At 37.0% G+C, this 22,429-nt stretch overlaps 2 protein-coding genes across 3 annotated transcripts; one reads left to right on the top strand and one right to left on the bottom strand.

Annotated features, from left to right (window-relative positions):
- Positions 1–1,974: 1,974 nt before the first annotated feature.
- On the bottom strand, positions 1,975–11,625 carry idh3g (isocitrate dehydrogenase (NAD(+)) 3 non-catalytic subunit gamma). Of its 2 annotated transcripts, XM_077218337.1 has the most exons (14): positions 11,531–11,625; positions 11,062–11,109; positions 10,693–10,704; positions 10,474–10,571; positions 10,268–10,383; positions 10,103–10,163; positions 9,779–9,911; positions 7,102–7,235; positions 6,905–7,007; positions 6,663–6,809; positions 5,648–5,742; positions 5,416–5,476; positions 3,052–3,183; positions 1,975–2,906 (listed from the first exon to the last, which is right to left on the bottom strand). In XM_077218337.1, exons 1-13 carry the CDS (start codon positions 11,597–11,599, stop codon positions 3,082–3,084), a joined length of 1,179 nt encoding a protein of 392 aa, XP_077074452.1. In that variant the 5' UTR covers positions 11,600–11,625; the 3' UTR covers positions 1,975–2,906; positions 3,052–3,081. The 2 variants fall into 2 exon arrangements, with proteins under 2 accessions (XP_077074452.1, XP_077074451.1); XM_077218336.1 differs by lacking the exons at positions 10,693–10,704; positions 11,531–11,625 and having other exon boundaries at positions 11,060–11,103.
- A 219-nt stretch (positions 11,626–11,844) lies between these two features.
- On the top strand, positions 11,845–19,557 carry fam3a (FAM3 metabolism regulating signaling molecule A). The gene is made up of 11 exons (XM_077217893.1): positions 11,845–12,081; positions 12,165–12,266; positions 12,688–12,748; positions 12,838–12,945; positions 14,267–14,290; positions 14,383–14,506; positions 14,877–14,935; positions 15,027–15,077; positions 15,183–15,267; positions 15,407–15,533; positions 18,848–19,557. Exons 3-11 carry the CDS (start codon positions 12,736–12,738, stop codon positions 18,944–18,946), a joined length of 690 nt encoding a protein of 229 aa, XP_077074008.1. The 5' UTR covers positions 11,845–12,081; positions 12,165–12,266; positions 12,688–12,735; the 3' UTR covers positions 18,947–19,557.
- Positions 19,558–22,429: the final 2,872 nt, after the last annotated feature.

Genomic DNA, 22,429 nt, shown 5'->3' on the forward strand with positions numbered 1-22,429 from the left:
GTGCCCAGACTGACACTTGATACATCAATCCTTTAGTCAGTATGTTGGCCTGTAAATAACGATGTCTGCTGGAAAACAATTTTTTTTCAATGTTCAAAATACAGAACATTCGGCGATAGCCCCAAAAAGGTATAATCCCTCAACTGCAGAGTTGATGTTTTCTTGTCACTGTTGTTCACTTGGACAGTGTTTGCTTTAATGGGACTGAAAGTGTACTGCCAAACTCTCCGGCTCCCGAAAGCCCCAACACAACACATCTTGAATACATCCCATATCTAACACACCTGGGGCCTGTTTCAGAAAGGAGGTTAAGTGAAAACTCTGAGTATGTTAACCCTGAATTGAGGCAAACTCTGGGTTTTCCGTTTCAGAATGGGAGGTGTGTCAAACCCGAGAAAGCAGAGTTAGTCAAGCCCGTTTCTGAAAGAGGGGTAACTTATACTCAGAGTCAGTTACCATGGTAACTTACTCTGTGAACCTAACCTGGTCGGGAACAGGTTTCTTATATAAACCCAGAGTTTTTCTTCTAGTAAATGCATTTTGATTAAATAATCTTTAAATATTTTGACTGAAAACAACAAGACAAAAATGCTAAGTAAGAAAGGCATTTTTTGCAGTGCAGACTGCAGTACATTCATTATTTGCACATTTTTCTATATAACATAGGAGAGAGGACATTAGTAAAGCTGCTGTATCAGAGCGGGAAGGAAAATGTGCCTTGGTCTCACACTCTTTCTGAGAGTTTTTGTGTTGTTTCCTGGACCATTAAAGAGGAGATTCACAGGATTGCAGGACAGTGGTGGAGAAATCGGTTTAAATGAGACTAATCTGATAAATGACGTTCATTAGATAACATCTTGCTGTGACCTCTGAAAGTGACCTAATAATTAGATTTTCCTTTAGGATTTCCAATGTGGATGTATTGATGACATGCATATTCCCATCATCGCACCTTCCGAACATGAAACAGATTACTGTATCGAATGGAAGGATAGTCGGAGATATATTCCATAATGAGCACCACAGCTGTTAAATACACACAAATTATTCACAATTTATTTGGTCATCTTTATTTCCTATAAATACAAAAGCAACAGTTATTCTTTTTCCTGTTGGATTTTAATATTCTCCTCTAACATCTCCTCTTCGTCTATCAGTGATGGTGCAGGTCCAGCCTATACCTTCTTTATTGTTGGCCCAGTAGAAGTCAAATGTTAATTTCATTAGCCTAATTAAAAAAAATGTAACAGGTTGGATTAGAGAATTTAATTATGTGAAAAGAGCATTATACTAGGCCTATGTGGAAACAGCTGCTGCACATTGAAATAGACACTGAATTATATTTATTTAACATGTCAAATGTTTGTAAAGTCATGTAGCCTACAGCCATGAACCTTTTATGCTTAAAAATTTTACTGATTGAATTATGAATATATTGTTCATTTTTAGTTGCTGCCACATTTTCTTTTTTATTTGTCTGTGGGATACCATGAAAATGAGTATTAGTTCAATAACTTAACTTTCTGTCAGTTTTCACCTGATAATATAACAGTGAATAAGAATTATACTGGTGGATTGACTCAGAAGTATGTGGAGATCTTTTTGCCGGGTGCTGTTGCCATGGTGAATCGTAATTTCGGAGCTCCATTGATCGTGGCTTTTCATAGTCATGGGGCACGTGCTTAACTCAGATTAAACCTACTCAGTGTTCAGCTGTTCTACTCAGCTGTTCTGAAACCGAAAACTCAGTTTCCCATCTCTGGGTAAGTCCAAGTTTTAACTCAGAGTTGGTTGAACCTCCTTATTGAAACAGGCCCCTTATACTCTTTAGCATAGAAAGACTCTTTGAATATGGCATGTCAGATGTGAGAAACTAAATTTTCAAATGTGCATTATGACTGACTGTTAAGGGACATTCAATTTCTCAGGCTATGTTCTATTTTAAGTTGTCGGTGATCTACAATAAACAAGACATTTTAAAGAGGACAACCATTTTAATGATTTGTGAGACAGTACAGTTATTTAAACCTTACAGCAGTGTTTCTCACCCAGGGGGACCGGGACCCACTAGGGGGCCTGAAGATGACTTACAATTATTTCAATTCAAATTTTAAATAATTTACAGTATATAGTAATGTCAAGCTCTGATATATTTCATCAGGTAGAACTTACAAGTAAAAATTAATAAAAAAAAAAAAAGTTGTGGACAGCCTTGGAGTCAAAAAGGCTGCAAAGCAAACCACTGCCTTGTGGCATGACAACTACATGGACTTGCATGTTTGATGTAAAATGTGCATGTTTAACTCAAAAGATGACAGTATGACCGATCAATAATACAATTAAGCACCGCATATCAAGAAATTAAATTAACAAAAAAGCCTAAACTAAATGATGCAACAGTAGACCAACATTAAGTATTAAGCTTAAATAATACTGTATATGAAGTCTAATGAAAAAATATCATCTGATGGACATCCAGAACATGAAGTCCATCTAAACACCCAACACTGTAAGGCTGTTAGAAAAGTAAAATGCAGTCGTTTATACAAGTATAATTTTGTAAATGTTGACAGTTGGAGGTTTGTTCATATTATTCAGGTTCATTAAAGTAAAAATAAAAGTTATGAACCCAAAATGAATACATTGTGTTTTAGAATAACCTGTTAAGAACGGATCAAATTTGGAAGGCAATTGAGCAGCAGAAACAGAAACCCAATGCAAGAACCTCATAAATACCACATTAGCATAGCATTTAAACAATATAACCGTTTAGATACAATATGATACATCTAAAAGCTCTGCAGTTCCCAAGAAACACCACAAGCACAATGCGGAAGTATGCTGCATTTCAAAAGAATCTTGGGACTGAAGTTCATGTGACAGATGTCCTTACGAAGCTGATGCATCTGAAAGTAAATTGGAAAGGGAAAAGTTGAGATGAAATATTAACTACCAAAAAGGAATTGGAAGGAGACTTAGGCTTGTTACTCCTGGCCATGGATTATAGACTGATTGACAAAAAATATATAATGTACAAGAACTGCTCTGTACCAAACAGTTGTGGAGTGATGCTGACTGAGCTTAGATCTCAGTAGTGAGGGGACCGCCACTCTCGATGTTCCTCATGATAGACTGAACCACTTCTGAGGTAGTGCCCTGCCCCCCAATGTCAACTGTGTGCAACTGCAACAGGAAACATCACAGAAAGCATTACAGGGCTGGTGGTACTCTAGGACAGGCTTGAGAACCACTGCATTACAACATGCATTAACATGCTTATGCCTAGACATATGACTGAACATCAGTTTTGCAACAAGCATGTGACCTCAACCCTCTGAAATTAATCAACCTTTCTCTTAATCAAAAAAGCCTAAAAAAATGTATCATGGTTTTCACAAAGCAGCACAACTCTTTTCATCTCAACATTAATAATAAAGTTTCTTGAGCACCAAATCTGCATATTAGAATGATTTCTGAAGAATCATGTGGCAATGAAGACTGGAGTAATGATATTTTTAAATATATTTAAATACGGGTCCTTCTCAAAAAATTAGCATATTGTAATAAAGTTCATTATTTTCCATAATGTAATGATAAAAATTAAACTTTCATATATTTTAGATTCATTGCACACCAACTGAAACATTTCTGGTCTTTTATTGTTTTAATACTGATGATTTTGGCATACAGCTCATGAAAACCCAAAATTCCTATCTCAAAAAATTAGCATATTTCATCTGACCAATAAAATAAGTGTTTTTAATATAAAAAAAGTCAACCTTCAAATAATTATGTTCAGTTATGCACTCAATACTTGGTCGGGAATCCTTTTGCAGAAATGACTGCTTCAATGCGGCGTGGCATGGAGGCAATCAGCCTGTGGCACTGCTGAGGTGTTATGGAGGCCCAGGATGCTTCGATAGCGGCCTTAAGCTCATCCAGAGTGTTGGGTCTTTCGTCTCTCAACTTTCTCTTCACAATATCCCACAGATTCTCTATGGCAGGCCAATTGAGCACAGTAATACCATGGTCAGTAAACCATTTTCCAGTGGTTTTGGCAATGTGAGTAGGTGCCAGGTCGTGCTGAAAAATTAAATCTTCTTCAGTGGACCAACACCAGCAGCTGACATGGCACCCCAGACCATCACTGACTGGGGGTACTTGACACTGGATTCAGGCATTTCCTTCTCCCCAGTCTTCCTCCAGACTCTGGCACCTTGATTTCCGAATGACATGCAAAATTTGCTTTCATCCGAAAAAAGTACTTTGGACCACTGAGCAACAGTCCAGTGCTGCTGCTCTGTAGCCCAGGTCAGGCGCTTCTGCCGCTGTTTCTGGTTCAATGACCTGGGGAATGCGGCACCTGTAGCCCATTTCCTGCACACGCCTGTGCATGGTGGCTCTGGATGTTTCTACTCCAGACTCAGTCCACTGCTTCCACAGGTCCCCCAAGGTCTGGAATCGGTCCTTCTCCACAATCTTCCTCAGGGTCCGGACACCTCTTCTCATTGTGCAGCGTTTTTTGCCACACTTTTTCCTTCCCACGGACTTCCCACTGAGGTGCCTTGATACAGCACTCTGGGAACAGCCTATTTGTTCAGAAATTTCTTTCTGTGTCTTACCCTCTTGCTTGAGGGTGTCAATGATGGCCTTCTGGACAGCAGTCAGGTCGGCAGTCTTACCCAGGATTGCGGTTTTGAGTAATGAAACAGGCTGGGAGTTTTTAAAAGCCTCAGGAATCTTTTGCAGGTGTTTAGAGTTAATTAGTTGATTCAGATGATTAGGTTAATACCTCGTTTAGAGACCCTTTTCATGATATGCTAATTTTTTGAGATTGGAATTTTGGGTATTCATGAGCTGTATGCCAAAATCATCAATATTAAAACAATACAAGGCCTGAAATATTTCAGTTGGTGTGCAATGAATCTAAAATATATGAAAGTTTAATTTGTATCATTACATTATGGAAAATAATGAACTTTATCACAATATGCTAATTTTTTTAGAAGGACCTGTAGAATTTAAAATGTAATAATTAAAATTGTAATAATATTTCACAATATTACTGTTTTAATTGTATTTTTCTATCAAATAAATACTGCCTTGGTGAGTATGAGACTTCAAAAACAAAAAAATCATACTGACCCCAATATTATGAATGGTAGTGTAACTATATCAAGATCTATACAGTCAATATCTATACAGTCAAATAATATTACTCATTACTACAAAGAGATCTTTCATGCACAAATCCAAAGGATAGTACAATGCCTTGGTCTAAATGGTAACTTGATGAGCAGAACACCTGACAGTATCCAAGTTGTGGTCTAGAACCTGCCATCCAAGATGTGCTAGACCAACTGTAAAATGTATAGAGGTTAAGTAAATACTTTAGAAAGAATCGTTATGACTGACCCTGGTCTTGTTCATAGTGGTGAGAATTGCACCTCGGATCATGGTGGCATAGTCATAAAGCCTGAAAAAGAAGAATCATATCCTAAACATAGATATTATACAACAAGGAAATTCTGAAAGTTCATCAAGTTAAAGATACAAGAGCTAACAAAGAACCAGAAAGGCAAAAATCAGCAGAATTACCATCATAAGAGCGGGCACGTATAAAATAACACATGAGCTCCGAACTTACTTGAGATGATCTAACATGAGGCAGCTGGCAAGCAGCATGGCAGTGGGGTTGGCGATGTTCCTGTTGGCAATGCTCTTTCCTGTATTCCTGGTGGCCTGTTATAACATATTTAAAGTCAGCCATTTAAACGTCACTCGATGTTTGCATTTTAATTTCAGTGGCATAGCTCAAATTCAATAGAGAAATAATACATAAGCATCATTCTTTTAAAATAGGTCTATGAATAATGCTGATGCAGCATATTGCATGGAGAACATGAAAACAAAAAGTATCTTTCTATTTAAATACACTTAAGTTAACATAAGCATGTAATAAACTTGCTTATGAATATTAAGCAGCCTAGTTGAAATAACATTCACCCAGCAGTTGCGACTGATTTGCTGAAAAGTACATTACCAATCAAAAAAATAAAAATATTCTACTTTTAGGATTTTTTTATGTTTTTGAAAGAAAGTCTCTCATGCTCACCAAGGTGCCATTTATTTGATCGTAAATACAGTAAAACCTGAAATATTGTGAAAACATTATTACAAATTTAAAATAACTGTTTTGTGTGTTAATATATTTAAAAATGTAATTTATTCCTATAATGGCAAAGCTGAATTTGCCAGTTTTAAGTGTCACATGATTCTTCAGATATCATTCTAACATGCCGATTTGGTGCTCAAGAAACATTTCTTATTATTATCAATATTAAAAACAGTGTAGTTTATTATTTTTGTGGAAACTGTGATACATTTTGTTTATGATTCTCCCATGAATAAGAAGTTTAAAAGATTAGCATTTATCTTACTGACCCCAAACATGAACGGCAGTGTTTTGCTAGCCGTATTATGCGGGCAGAGGGTTCTGTTTGGTCTTAAAGCGGTTTACATAGCTGTCTACAATTATTATTCACACCGAGGCCAAAGCAAATAAAACTCTAAAAATACAAGGATTATTGTTAAGGGGTGACCCTCAAAATTCCTGCAAGTTAGGATTGTGCTAATTGCTCAGTTTGTTCCTTCAAACCAACCGTTTCAAACACAGCATAGTCTCGTCCGTAGTTGGCACCAGGCACCAGACCGGGTCCACCCACCAGCCCCGCACACACATTGCTGACTACATTGCCATAGAGATTAGGCATCACCATGACATCAAACTGTTGGGGCTTAGAAACAAGCTGAAAGAAACCACAGTAAATATAGTAATGGGATTATTTTGCTTTCTCATTACACATCAAAATTGTCAGAATGATTTGTTTGATTATTTGTTCACCTGCATGGTGGTGTTGTCTACAATCATGCTATCAAACTCAATGTCTGGGTAACCAGAGGCCACCTCCTTACAGCACTGCAAGAACAGCCCATCCCCCAGTTTCCTGTTAAGAGAAGAGAGTGAGAACACATTATTAACATTCTTTTTTGTGACACAACTGTGAATTAATTGTACAGACAAGTAGTAGACTAACTAACATGATGTTAGCCTTGTGGACAGCCGTGACCCTTCGGCGACCTTTCTCTCGGGCCAGTTTGAAGGCATAGTCAGCGATGCGGAGGGAATTGGTCCTTGTGATGATTTTCAGACACTCTACAACTCCTGATACACTCTGAAACACAAAGAAAATGATTTATTCTAGGGTACTGGCAAATAAAATAAAAGAGAACATAAAATGGGTAGGCACATATATATCCATTGAAGACATATACATATACAGGTCCTTCTCAAAAAATTAGCATATTGTGATAAAGTTCATTATTTTCCATAATGTAATGATAAAAATTAAACTTTCATATATTTTAGATTCATTGCACACCAACTAAAATATTTCAGGTCTTTTATTGTTTTAATACTGATGATTTTGGCATACAGCTCATGAAAACCCAAAATTCCTATCTCAAAAAATTAGCATATCATGAAAAGGGTCTCTAAACGAGCTATTAACTTAATCATCTGATTCAACTAATTAACTCTAAACACCTGCAAAAGATTCCTCAGGCTTTTAAAAACTCCCAGCCTGTTTCATTACTCAAAACCGCAATCATGGGTAAGACTGCCGACCTGACTGCTGTCCAGAAGGCCATCATTGACACCCTCAAGCAAGAGGGTAAGACACAGAGAGAAATTGCGGCGTGGTATGGAGGCAATCAGCCTCTGGCACTGCTGAGGTGTTATAGAGGCCCAGGATGCTTCGATAGCGGCCTTAAGCTCATCCAGAGTGTTGGGTCTTGCGTCTCTCAACTTTCTCTTCACAATATCCCACAGATTCTCTATGGAGTTCAGGTCAGGAGAGTTGGCAGGTCAATTGAGCACAGTAATACCATGGTCAGTAAACCATTTACCAGTGGTTTTGGCACTGTGATTAGGTGCCAGGTCGTGCTGAAAAATGAAATCTTCATCTCCATAAAGCGTTTCAGCAGATGGAAGCATGAAGTGCTCCAAAATCTCCTGATAGCTAGCTGCATTGACCCTGCCCTCGATAAAACACAGTGGACCAACACCAGCAGCTGACATGGCACCATCATTGACTGTGGGTACTCCAGTGCTGCTTCTCTGTAGCCCAGGTCAGGCGCTTCTGCCGCTGTTTCTGGTTCAAAAGTGGCTTGACCTGGGGAATGCGGCACCTGTAGCCCATTTCCTGCACACGCCTGTGCACGGTGGCTCTGGATGTTTCTACTCCAGACTCAGTCCACTGCTTCCGCAGGTCCCCCAAGGTCTGGAATCGGTCCTTCTCCACAATCTTCCTCAGGGTCCGGTCACCTCTTCTCGTTGTGCAGCGTTTTTATGCCACACTTTTTCCTTCCCACAGACTTCCCACTGAGGTGCCTTGATACAGCACTCTGGGAACAGCCTATTTGTTCAGAAATGTCTTTCTGTGTCTTACCCTCTTGCTTGAGGGTGTCAGTGATGGCCTTCTGGACAGCAGTCAGGTCGGCAGTCTTACCAATGATTGCGGTTTTGAGTAATGAAACAGGCTGGGAGTTTTTAAAAGCCTCAGGAATCTTCTGCAGGTGTTTAGAGTTAATTAGTTGATTCAGATGATTAGGTTAATAGCTCGTTTAGAGACCCTTTTCATGATATGCTAATTTTTTGAGATAGGAATTTGGGGTTTTCATGAGCTGTATGCCAAAATCATCAGTATTAAAACAATAAAAGACCTGAAATATTTCAGTTGGTGTGCAATGAATCTAAAATATATGAAAGTTTAATTTTTATCATTACTTTATGGAAAATAATGAACTTTATCACAATATGCTATTTTTTTGAGAAGGACCTGTATACTTATTCTTTAGTATATTGATTGTTCTAAAATTACATGATATTTCATAAGTTACATACTAATACTTTAAGTTATTACATTAATTTTGGCAATTTTTTATTGTACTATTATTCCATAATAAACAAATATTCAAAATGATGAATGCTTACTATGTACAATACCGTTTTAAAGTTTGGGGTCAGTATGTTTTTTTTTTCTTTGAAATAAATGAATACTTCTATTCAGGAAGGAAGCATTAAATTGTTCAAAAGTGACAGTAAAAAGTAATGTTACAAAAGATTTCGATTTCAAATAAATGCTGTTCATTTGACTTTTTTTTTATTAATCAAAAACTGATCATGGTAAAAAATTATCATAGTTTCAACAATAATATTAGCAGCACAACTGTTTTAAACATAATAATAGCAATACATGTTTCCTGAGAACCAAATCAGCATTTTAGGATGATTTTGACAGGAATAATTTACATTTTTAAATATATAAAGAAAATAGAAAAGAGTTTAAATTGTAATATTAAGTTGTAATAAACCTGGCATTGTGCACTATACCGATTGTTGGCTCTTTGATGAATGCTTTGTTCTTCTTCTGCAAGTCGCTTTGGATTAAAGTGTCTGCTAAATGTATAAATGTAAAAGTAATAATATTTCACTGTATTTCTGATAAAAAAAGAGACTTTCCTCAAGAACTTAAAAAAATCTTACCAACCCCAAACTTCTGAACAATAGTGTTTTTTTTTTCATGTGCAATAGAATAACACATTTTAATGTCTTTATTGATAAATTCATGTCAACACCCTGTATGTGAGGAAAGATGTGCTAGAAACAAGTGGAGCTGTATGAAAGTCTGTTGAGTGGGTGAAGTAAACTACTGACCTCATGCTCCAGACTGCTGTACTCGCCCTCTGTGTTCTCTCTAATGATGATGATGTCAATGTTTTTGTGGCGCGTCTGGACTCCAGGAAGTGACTGGCAGTGCATCACATTGGCATACAGATCTAGACTCGTGCTGAGAGAGAGAGCGAGACAGCCGTGGTTGGAGGTGAACCAGTCTAGACACGCAGTGATGGACTGGAGGCCGAATCTGAGGCACTCTCACTCAAACTGAGGAGCCCAACAACTTTTTGTACAGCATCATAAACAGCTGATGGAGCTGGTATAAATAGATTATTTGTGTAATTATTCATCTTTCAGCCTTACCGTAGAAGATTGTTCCTTGACTTGTGGTTAGGGGGCATTATGTGGTTGGTCTCAATGTTACCTGAGAAAAAAAGATAAATTATTAAATATAAACAGTTTGTTATCTAAAATCTCACTAACAACAATGGAACAATTATAACATTGTCAATAAGTAGCTGTACTGACCCTTAAGAGCAACTCCATTGCGGCGAATGGCCATAATGGCATTTTTGATGTCGTCCTCACTGGTTAATGAAGAATTTACATTCACCACCTCAAAGTCCACAGGAACACAGCTGAACCTGTGATTCAATATGAAAATCTTAGTGTGGCAACACATTATTACCAAACACTAATTAATTATATTTGTTGAAAGTATTGATTTGACAAACCTGAAGAGTTCCCGCACATGGCTGAGCAGCTCTGGTCCTATTCCATCTCCAGGAATCAATGCTACAGTATGCCGGCCTCCATACTTGGCAGGAGGAGGCTGGAAACAAACATAATGAATAACATTCAGTGGCCATATTACATGTCCATGCTAATCATGGAAATAACTTGGGTATTTGGCATCATGCTTTCTATGCTTACTTATGTCACTCCATACTTACTATGATTTGTCCCTTCAAGACAAAGGAGGACCGGAGGTGAAGAAGAATAATAGACAAAAAATCCTCAGTTAGTAAGAGAATTAGGAACCACCATTCATTTTCTTATAACTTATGTTGAAGACCTGTTTTTGTTCCACTCAATAGTACCATAAAGTATACTTTTCTGCCAAACAATGAATAACCAATCATATCAGATAGATAATTTCAACTTATATTGAAACAAGGGTTGCTCAGTTTCTAAAAACTAAAAATAACAGAAAACATTATTAGCCCTAAATTACTGGGTTGTACTAAAGAAACTAGCACAAATACAGGTATAAAAAAACGTAGACAGGCATTATTAGCTGCCATGTAATGACAACAACACACTGTGTATGTAGGTTTTCCTCTTTGATTGCTGACTGCTGCACCAAAGACCTACAAAAACAAACAGATTAAGCATTACAATATGTTACACCACCCCTCACATCGTGCTAGAGTTTCAAAGCCATGTAAGCTGCAGACATACAGCAACATCTAATGACAACAATGCAAAAAATGCTATCTACTTTGGCAGCTCACTACGTTTTAAGACACTGCCAAATCACTGAAATCATGTAGTCAATCGCACTGATTAAACGTCCTAATTTAAATTTTTTTTTAAATGAATATGTAAATAATATGTAAACTGACTGAGCTTAAATCCATAATGCGGGCCATAAACTGATATTTAGCAAGCTAAAGCTGACCTTGTCTTAGTAAAATGTCACGCTAATAGGACGCGTTGAGAAACAATATCTTATTATTACTTGTATTTATACGGTTTCTCTGGTCATATTGTGTAAATAAAATGCCTTGCCTTTGCCGAATTTCCCAATTGCCTTCCCAAGATTGGTTTTAAAGCTTTAGTTAGAGTGGCCATGATCATGACAGTTTATGTGTGTGTGACTGTGTGTGTGTGTGTGTGTTATTTTCCGGATTAAACACCTACCGGAGGAGAATAGTTCCGGGCTGCGTTTCTGAAAAATAACTATTTTAAAGGATATTAGTTACCTTGCCACCGACAAATTTACACTCATACAGATTTGTTATTGTACATTTAAATATGTCGTTCCGCTATAATAATATATCAAACCTACATTATTAAAGAATGTCTATTTTACTGTTTTACTTCTATTTTACTTACATACTTTCTAGCTATATAACTTAAAGTAACACCATTTGGCATGGGTCAAATGTAATTTGGATTTAATCTAAATAAACACTAGGAAGTGGAGCATAGATTTGCATACTGGGTGGGCAAAATAACCACGTGCTCATAATTGTGGACCTCGAAGCTCGAACCGGAAGATTGTCATCGGGATTGGTGTTTTGGCAGCAAATGCACGCTTCTAGAGGTCAACGAACGGGGTATTTTGTTACTACGGAATTGTGTGTTTGTTGTATGTTCGTTTTATTTGTTGCTGACTAATCCAGTCGTCACTGGTTTTAAGATGAACGTGTTTCGGACGCGAGTAAATTAGTCGTGACAGTTTCACACCCCAAGAGAGAAGCTGTTCTGCAAAACTACACAGGGTCACTCCACATTTTGAAAGGTATTTGTATTATTATTTGTGTGTTTTGATTCAATTATTGTGATTTTGACAGATTTGCGTATGAAGCTGGTGCTGGTGGTGCCTAGGTTTCAATTCCAGGGAGGTTTGCTTCCCAAATGACTTTTAGGTCTAATGTCACAGAAGTGGGCTAAAACTGGAATTAAAATGTGTTAGCCATTAAATGTCCAGCTAGATGTATTGAAATTAAAATAGGAAGCAGTTATAGGAGTCAAACGTCCTTATAAGTATGTTTAAAATTTAGATTAGGTGTTAACAGCTACAGGCTACTGAATCCTGTTCTTTGTAATTTACTCCTTTCAAGGGTTAAAAATGGCCATTTAAAGGCTCTTAATCTGAAAATGTACGCTCTGCTCATGATGAATATCTTTGTGATTAATGCTGTCTTTCTTGCTCCAAACAGAATATTAAAAGTGGCCATTTGCTGAAAATTTTTTGACATCTGTCCATCATGAGGTTTGCAGGTCTGTGCATTTCCTCACTTATCATGGGCTAGATGAGTTTCTTCTTACTATGACATTAAAGTACTATTTCCTTCCTTTGTATTCCCCAGTGGCCATGCGTGCTGTTGCCTTGATACTTATTTTGGGCTTCACCTGGCTTCTAGCAAATTCAGTGCTAGGTGGTGATAGGAACTCCTTGATAAGGACGCTCTTTAGTGGTAAGGCTATTTTATATGATATAGGTTTTTCCATGGCCAATGCTGTTATCTTGGAGAGCATACATGTGTAGTTCTATTAGAAGCTAAAAGTAAACTGACAAATCTGCTACAAGCTACTCAACTCTGTGACCACTGACAGTGTAATGCAATGTTCCCTCTATTATTTTTTCATGCTGAGCAAAAGCCTTTCTCTATTGGATGGACATTTCAGGCACATGAGCAAAAACTCCCCTTACTAGATCTGTACAGCGCACACACAAAAAAAAAGAGCTTTCAGTGTTTACTCGTCCTAGAAACTGTAATTTATCATGATCATCATTAACCTTGTTATAAGCAGCAAGTTAATGAATTACAAAAAAATGCTAACAGTTTACATTGGCTTCATAAGTTAATTAAAAGCATAAAAAGAAAAACACACCTGATGCGCATTCTTTGTTCTTCATTTTCTATAAGCAGAGTTAACAAACCTTGCAGTATTTTTGTGTAATTCATTAAAAGAAGGTACAACGCCATCTTGCTCCTACGAAACTGACTTGAACGCACCTCACGTCGTAAACACGGCTTCCCACCTCGTACATATGAACTTCCCAGGAGGACTTGAACGCACCATGAGTGTCATTTGTATTTCTATGACTTGTTTATTTTAAGTTCCTTTTTTTTCTCTTGCTAACTTACTCTGTGATCTCATTTAGTTTTTTTTTTCCTGTTTCTCCTACTGTATTTACCTAAAATAGTTTTTCCTGTTTCTCTTACGGTATTTACCTAAAATTGTTCAGCACTTTGATTCACCCTTTGTTTTTAAATGTGCTTTATAAATAATCTTGAACTTGATCTAACTGAAGTATTTTTAGTTTGCACGCTGCACCTGTGATTGGTTTGTTATTGTAAATGTATCAGAGTTTTGTTACGATGCTGTGCAAAATCATCAGTTATTTCCGCCACTTGATCATGCCACTTTATTTTAAAGTCAGCATGAAACAGAAATTGTGATAGTCTTTTCTTCCCTATTGGGATGTATATCTTAGTAAAACAGCTTTTCAAACAAGAGAAAATGTTGATTTTGTCCCTCAGGAAAGAATTGGATCATTGATCGTTGTGGTTTGCTATTGCTGTGATCTCATGTGAGTTACAGGTTGTCCCGCCCCGCCAAGTAAACGTCATCAGAGAAGAGATGTTGCTGCAATATTTTTTTTATCTCGATTTTTTTTATTTATTATTGTGTGTGTCTAAATGTGATGTATGCATGTATTATGTAGCATTTGTATTATCTTATATGACTTGTAAGGCTAACTATGATTTCATATATATATATCATTCATAGGTGGACAAGAAGAAGCCACTCCAGGTAAAATGACTTTAAGTACATATACTTTGACATTTTCAGAAGAAAGATTTAAGCAATCTGATCATTCAATGCAATAACCTTCTCTCCTGCAGAACCACGACCACGCAAGTACAAATGTGGCCTGTCAGCACCGTGCCCCCCCAAACATCTCGCATTCCGGCTGACTTCTGGCGCTGCCAATGTCATCGGCCCCAAAATTTGTCTGGAGGATAAAATGCAAGTTCCCTGACATTTTTAAATGCTGCGGCTTCACTGCCGGTCTCTTTAATGAGCTTGCATGGGCACCGCTGCACACTAAGCTCCGCATGCAACCTCCCTCCCTATTTCTTGCTCTGTCTCCACTGGTATTCATTATATCGTCTTTGTTTTTCTCATGGCCATCACTACCAGACTCATAATCTTATTGGGGAACGTGATGCAAGTAGGCATTGGTTTCTCTTTCCGTGCCTGTGTTTTGCTCATATTCATATTCCATTTTCTGATCCTACCTTAACTTCTACCACAGAATTAAGCGTCTATTTAAAATAATATTTACAGTAGCACTCTTCAAAATTTTTGTTTGACTTTTACTTGTTTGGTCTTACAGTCTTGTCAGCAGTGCTAAAAACAATGTTGGCAGAGGTCTCAATATTGCTTTAGTAAATGGTAAATAGTTCAAATTCTTTTTACTGATATATGCTTGAATGTACTACATATTCACTTAAACAAGTAATAATAAGAATATTTCCATTTTCAGGGGTCAGTGGAGATATTTTGGAAATAAGAGCATTTGATATGTGGGCAGGAGGTAAGTTGATCTTTAGGTTGATATATTATTTGGTTAAGTTGCCGTTTTCTCATGGGTGTGGTCCATTGGCTCCTAACATGAGTGTTTTCTCTCTTTCCACCACAGACGTTGCAGAGCTGCTGAAGTTTCTTCGGCCTCTCCATGAAGGAACGCTAGTATTTGTTGCTTCTTTTGATGACCCTGCCACCAAGTAAGAGTCTATTTATTTGTGCACTCCTCTTTTAAACCCAGATTACTGTTGTTCTGTGACCTAATCTCTCATAAATCGAGAACATATCAGGGTTCTTTTCCTGTTGGATTTTAAATCCGAGTGCTTAACTCATTCACAGGTTAAATGATGAGGCCCGGCGGCTGTTCGAGGAGCTGGGGAGCACAGCAGCGAAGGAAGTGAGTTTCAGGGACAGCTGGGTGTTTGTTGGAGCCAAAGGAATAGAGAATAAGAGTCCATTTGAACAGGTAGGTTATGGAAAGAAATATGCATTATTGTCATTGTTTTTTGATTCAAGCTTAGGTTGAAGAATAAAATGTATGTTGTTTTTTTGTCACAGTACCTATGATGAATTCATTTATGTTAGGGGTGTAAGAAAATATCTATACGCGTGAATATCGCAGTATTATATTTGCCGATACTGTTTCGATTCTCAAAAACATTGTATCAATATTTATTTATTTGTTCACATCCAAGATGTGTCAGCGCAAGGGTGCATCGCTAACGTTAGCATTAGCAAACCCAGCTCACAAGACGCTAGAATCATACCGGCTCCCGACGAGGTATGTAGAGCTGAAGTGTGTACTCATTTTGGCTCCGACTGTAAAGAAACCACTGAGGAGATCGACAAGACACAAGAGTTTGCAAAATAAATCATGCTAAAATCCAATACTAGGGAAACTCTGAATCTTAGAGCAGATGTTAAATAGACATTTAGAAAATGTCTTTAAGATGTTTATGATTTAGAACGCATGTAAAACTGTTTTTTCTAAGATGTTTACCAGATGTTTGTACACAACAGATGTTTTCCAGATTAAGCGATCTTTAGCAGACATCTTAGAGACGTAACTGTGCTATCTGAGTATAAACAATATATGTAGATGCTTTAAAGCAAGCAGCTTTTCTGTATTCAATATAAAAAAACAGTGTCATGCAGTCATGGTGTGGACTATGAACTTTCTGTTGTGAAATACTTGAGAAATTAAAAACCGCTATACCGTGAACCTTTAAAGCAGGATCCAAGAATATATACAAGCTATATATATATAAATAATGTGTGTGTGTGTGTATATGTATATATATATATATATATATATATATTAATTAGAGGTGGGCATAGATTAATTTTTTTAATCTAGATTAATCTCACTGGAATCCTGGAATTAATCTAGATTAAAATGCTCATTTGAATTCTGCCGAAGGTATTCAGAATATGTGTGCTACCCAAATAATGTCTAAAAGTAAGTCTTTGAGAATAGTTTGCCTCGCGTAGGGATGTGAATTTCTGCCAAAAATGCCATTCGACAATAGAGGAGCAAAAGTCGAATATCGTTCAAAGAAAATTATAAAATAAAATAAATAAATAAAACGCACTTACAACGACAGAAAGGGAGGCCAATTTCATCTTTAGAGATTTGTCATCAAACAAACTGTTTATTAATTGAACAAGTAACATGTTTTCGTCGTTTTTTTTTAAACATAGTAACTTAGGCTAATTGGAAGAAGAAAAAAACAATAAGCACAATGTAGCTACAGTACGTTTTTGCATCGCCAAACCAGATGCTCGTTAGATCAAAAAATAATGTCATATGTCATAATGATTTTATGTGAACCTGCCTTTACCGGCAAAAGCCTCATCCTTTTTAAACAAATTAGTTTCAATCAATGTAAACTATTCGTGTGATGCCCCTGCGCAATACACAAACATTACCGCGGGATGGCGGGTGTTCATTTCATAAACTGTACACAATGGTAGCTTATTTATTTTGTAGACTATAAATTAATGTATATGTCCAACGGATAATGTCATACTTTTTAGTAGTGCTATCGTGTTGTAATGATCTGTTTGGTTGTAAAATGTATTACCTGAAATGAAATGAAATCGAATGTATCGTCCTGTGGAATCATTCATTCACAGACAGCTTACGAAGATGTTCAACTAATAAAGATCTTCATCGCTGGCAAAAAATATGATGCATTTGCAGATTTGCTTTCACTAGACTAAACAGTAGCTCTTGGTGTTCTTAAATCTTCCTGTTACGACTCCGTGTCGAGTCTGATTGAACGCGCTTCAGTGATTCAGTGCGTGAGGACTGAACAGAACTGATTCGCGAAACGATTTAGACAGATCTGCCAACTTGTTTGATGAAGTCTGTGAACAGAATCGACCCAAAAGAGTGATTCATTTGTAAATTGAGCATCGCTCATGCCCATAAAATACAGCGCGCTTGGAATAAACTCATTTAACAACATGTAAAGTAACGAGAGGAACGATCGCCCAACGTAACATGTAAAAGTATACACCTTGTGTCCCTGACAGGAAAATACCCTGCCGCGCAATTTGCGCGAAAATATAACGATATTCGAAAAAGCTATTTTATGATCCCAACCCAACTTTGAGAATAGATTAACGGCGATATTTTTTTTATCGCCCGATAAGATTCTCACGTTAACGCAGCACGTTAACGCCGATAACGGCCCACCACTAATATATATATATATATATATATATATATATATATACACACACATATACATATACATGTGTGTGTATGCGCAATATGCTTTTCTGGCGACGCGTATACCAGATTCTAGCCGATACAGCCCTATTTTATGTGTTATATTACACCAGTTATATCACAGCTCAGTCCTAGTAAACACATGAACACCATTTCCTGTTTACTGCTACAACATTTAACGTCAGTTGAACCAAATGCCTGTATACAAATACATCCAAAAACATGTATTTCGTAATAAAATAAAAAACATGGTGCCATGGACAATATGAAGGTATTATTTAAATGTTATAGAGGTAATATTTCCTAAATATATATTTACTTGTTAACAAAATACATATAGATACTATCTATATGTATTTTTTAACAAGTAATTGATGCTTTGCTAAACAACTGTTTATATCTGCCATTGTATCACAAAAGCTTTTGCTTCTCCTGTGCATTTGGATAAATCCTTTAAAATAGTTTAAACTATCCAAAAAAACAACCAGGACAAAAAGATCTAGAAAAATCTAGTTTGAGCTTTTTAACATCAGGAAAATCAGAGCCTCCATGCGCTGGACCATTACGACCTTCATGAAAAACACCAAAATGATCCTTTTTCTGCAACCTAAACCACAATTAAAGACACTTCCTAGAAATAAATTGTATAAACATTTTTACTTTCTCTCAAGCTTAGACTCAAATTTGCTTTTGTATAATAAATTGCTTCTAATATTCCTCATTTGCAAGCCTCTTTGGATTAAAATGTCTTTCTTGATGTTGTAATCACTTTAAATGCTGTGTTTCTTTAAAGCAGAAATTAGCGATAAAACATCTTGCAATTTCATTCTGGTCCACGTGGAATATAATGTCTAATTTGTGCAACTTTGAGCACATTTGAGAACATTGAGAACATTTTACTGCAAACTGAGCTGTTTGTGGATGTGTCCGACAGCATGTCTGAGTGAACAACAGTAAGAAAAGGGGGGAAGAGTTTAACTAAGAGAACATTTTGAAAAGATTAATTACAGCAGAGATTTTACCTCCTTTTCTCTGTCTTTCAGCGAATGAAGAACAGTAAAAGCAATAATAAATATGAAGGCTGGCCTGAGTCACTGGAGATGGATGGCTGCATTCCTCTGCGCGCTCCGTTAGAAACTTAAGGACTCACGGGGACTTTGAACTGTAGGAACACATCAAACCCAAAAATCAAGGAGCAGTACATGCAAAATTGGCTGTGATTCAGAAAGTGACTCGACTATCTGAAGTGTACATAGAAGTGAAAGAAGCTGTCTAATACAGTGGAATTAGAGTTGTTTCATTGACCAAAGGATAATATTTTTTTTTGTTCTGACTTTTTTCTTTGTTATATTTTTTAAAATATGTTTAAACAGAATATTTAGAAATATTTTATATATGTATACGGCTTAAAATGTGTTGACTGTATAAAAGCTGTGTGTAGCGGTTGCTCTGAAGGATAGCATTTGCATTTACATTCAAAGAAAGATAATTATATACACATTAAAGAATGTCCATAGAGTTGATATGGGATTGTTACCTATTTCTAATATAATCCATACATGTGAATAGTGTCATAAGACTTTTGTCATAGGTTGCACCAATCTTCTTCCAGGTGTTCTATGTTAAAGTATGCACTGATTAAATGCACTGTAAATATCCTATCTTTGATAGGATCTTAACATCAATCAGTTTTTTTGTGTGTGCGTGGATTATTACGTTTATCTTATCTAATAATAAACACACACATATGTTATCCCTTCGTGCTTGACCAGAGTAATTGTGGGCTGTTTGAAATGGATTGTGGTTTTCTTGCGTGAAAGGATCGCGTGTTGTCGGCGAATGCAAACAAGCACCATGGACAGCGGCATTACTGCTTATATACACTAGAGGTCAGAAGAGAAGCAAGAATTTGTAATGAAACTTAAAACGACCGTTTACAACACTTTGATCTACGAATTTATAAGTATGTTTTATACTTTTATGACCTTTTATTAATTATTTTGAATTTTTGTACTTTTATTAATTAGCCTTTATGAAAATCTATTGTAATATGTATTCATTAGAAACTAGCTAGTGTACAATTTTGTTAGAAGCCTACTTTATTGTTCTCTTTTTTTATTACTACTTAGTAATCCAATAGTGATTTAGTAGGCCATATTTGTCCTTTTCCCCCCTAATAAATTAAACAAAGTATTAAACATACTAGAGCATTAGGTTCGATACTAGCACTTGTTCCAGTGATGACTAGTACAGGCCTAATTCAATTAGTCACTAGAATTACAGTTCTAATGAATACTCAAATGTATTCAACCCCCATTGCAAACCCGGTTTATTGGCAAAATTTACAGACCTATAACAAATCAAACAAAAGTAGCCTAATTGAAATGGCTCATAACAACAAATGTTTCAAGTGGTTTCCCCAAATTCAACTAAAAATGCAATTTATACTGACCTCTGCAGTCTCAACATTATTCAACCCCGGAATAGAATCCCTCACAACAGCACAAATCTGCAAAACAGGTGCTGTCTCAAGCACACCTGACGCAACTAATCAAGGGCATCATTGGTTGCACAAGGTGTGCTTGAGCTAGAACACATGAAGTATCTTAACTGGCTAGGTTTGTTGAGTGTCACATTTGACTGCATATTAGAAATATGGGACAAGATATCATCGCCCTTCACAAATAAAAGAAACCGGTTACAAAAAGATAGGGAAGGCACCAAATGTTCCTTGAGACACCGTTGGAAGCATAGTTCGCAATTTTAAAATTAAAGGAACAGTGGTTGCACTGCAGGGTAGAAAAAGGAAGCTATCAATGGCTGTGTTACGTCCCCAGAGCACTGGGTACGTATTATAGTGATACTTTTCTGGCATTGCTTGTGGTTTGTGTGTTTGTATTTCTTCTAACAGGTAAGATGGCTTCTGTAACAGTTCCGGCAGCTGATTGGTGGTTCAACGGCTGATTGGATCTTGGAACTCCTCCCGCTCGTCAGTGGCTGCAGCTGGCTGGGCTCTTTAAAAAGCCTAGTTTTGAATCAGTTCTCTCTGCTCTGTTCTCTGCTCCTGCTGTTGGTGTGGTTGGTATCCCTCTGTGGGTATCTTTGTGACTTTTAGATAACTTCTATTGAGATTGTGATTGGAACATTTGACAATGTTTTGACAATGTTTTAATCTGATTTGTTAGCTAGTAAATCTAGCTTTGTGTTCCACTTTTGGAACTTGTGAACAGTAGTGATGGCAAAATGAGGCTTCCTTAACCACTGAGACCTTGCAGCCCATTGCTTCACCCAAAGGTTCATTACTCGAAGCTTCATTCAGCATTGCTCACTAGTGACACCTAGTTACTGTGCAAAGAAGTAGCAGACAAATTAATTAATTCTGAACCAATGATCTGAGCAAACTAATACCCCCCACCCAAACACACGTTGTTTTATTTATTTATTTATTTTCTTCTCACTATTAAAGTCTGTAACCTTTCATTTGCAATAATAAAAAGACCTGAGAAGACATTTGTCCATTGCCTGGGTATAAAATAAAATATGTAGCCTATCTTTCTCTGTCTGAATTTACTTGTGCAGAGACAACTGTCACACACACAGTTAATTAATTATTCATAAATTGTTTGGATAGTGTCAGTATGAACAACAAAAGTGACACTGTGTTGAGTGCAGTGCTTATGGTGGAGGGAGTGTAATAAAGTAAACTGCAACAGAATAGTCTGGGGTGGAAAAAGTTAAGAATTGTTTTTGGGGTGTTTTGTGCAGTGAACTGTTACTAGTTTTAGTGCAGTGTTGTGCTTATGGGACTGGGGATTTAGAGGAGCAAACTGCAACACTGCAGTTTGGGGTGGGTGAAGGAAGGATTACAATAGATTTTCATTGAGAAACAAAACAATTTTCAAGTGTGTTGGGGTTTAGACGATTCCTCATCTTGGACAAAACCTCTCCAGCCTTGGAAAAGATCCTTTCACAAGGAACAGAGGATGCAGGGGAACATAAAAATGCCAGTGCCAGCTGGTATAAATGAGGATACTGATGCTTCTGTTGAGGCCAGACAGGGGAGGATCTCCTCTTTCTTGCGGCTCCATTACCAGTAAAAAGGAAGAGTCGCAAAAAGCAAACAAATCCAAAAGGGCAATCCAAAACAATAAGCAGTCCAGTCCAGATCCAAAAATCCAAAGCAATCCAAATTATCTTATCTAATTAATATAACAAGACTATAATATAGCTACTATAATTAATAATAACAATATACTATAAGTATTCTAACTTGATATAATGTAATAATATACAGCCCTAACAACACATATGACACAATAACGACAATGACAATGAGAGTTCTCTAACTCTGACTCTGACACTACTACAACTGCGTCTGCTACTCCTGACAACACCCACAAGGTGGCGCGAGTTTCGACACTCAAACCGAACCGATGACGTTTCCACACAAACCGAGGCCTCGGCCGTTTCTCAAAACCAAGAATGCAAAGAACGGACTTGTGTTCTTGGGGAGAACGCTCTTGCTAGTTGTTCTTGGAAGAATGAACTTACAAGGTGACGAGCACACAGAACGCTGCTGACAGTTTGAGGCGATGTGTTCTTGCTGGTATTGCGCTATACCCCCA

This window comes from Siphateles boraxobius, unplaced genomic scaffold (assembly GCF_051911475.1).
Source record: "Siphateles boraxobius isolate OS27281-9 unplaced genomic scaffold, OSU_SipBor_1 77, whole genome shotgun sequence".
NCBI lineage: Eukaryota > Metazoa > Chordata > Actinopteri > Cypriniformes > Leuciscidae > Siphateles > Siphateles boraxobius.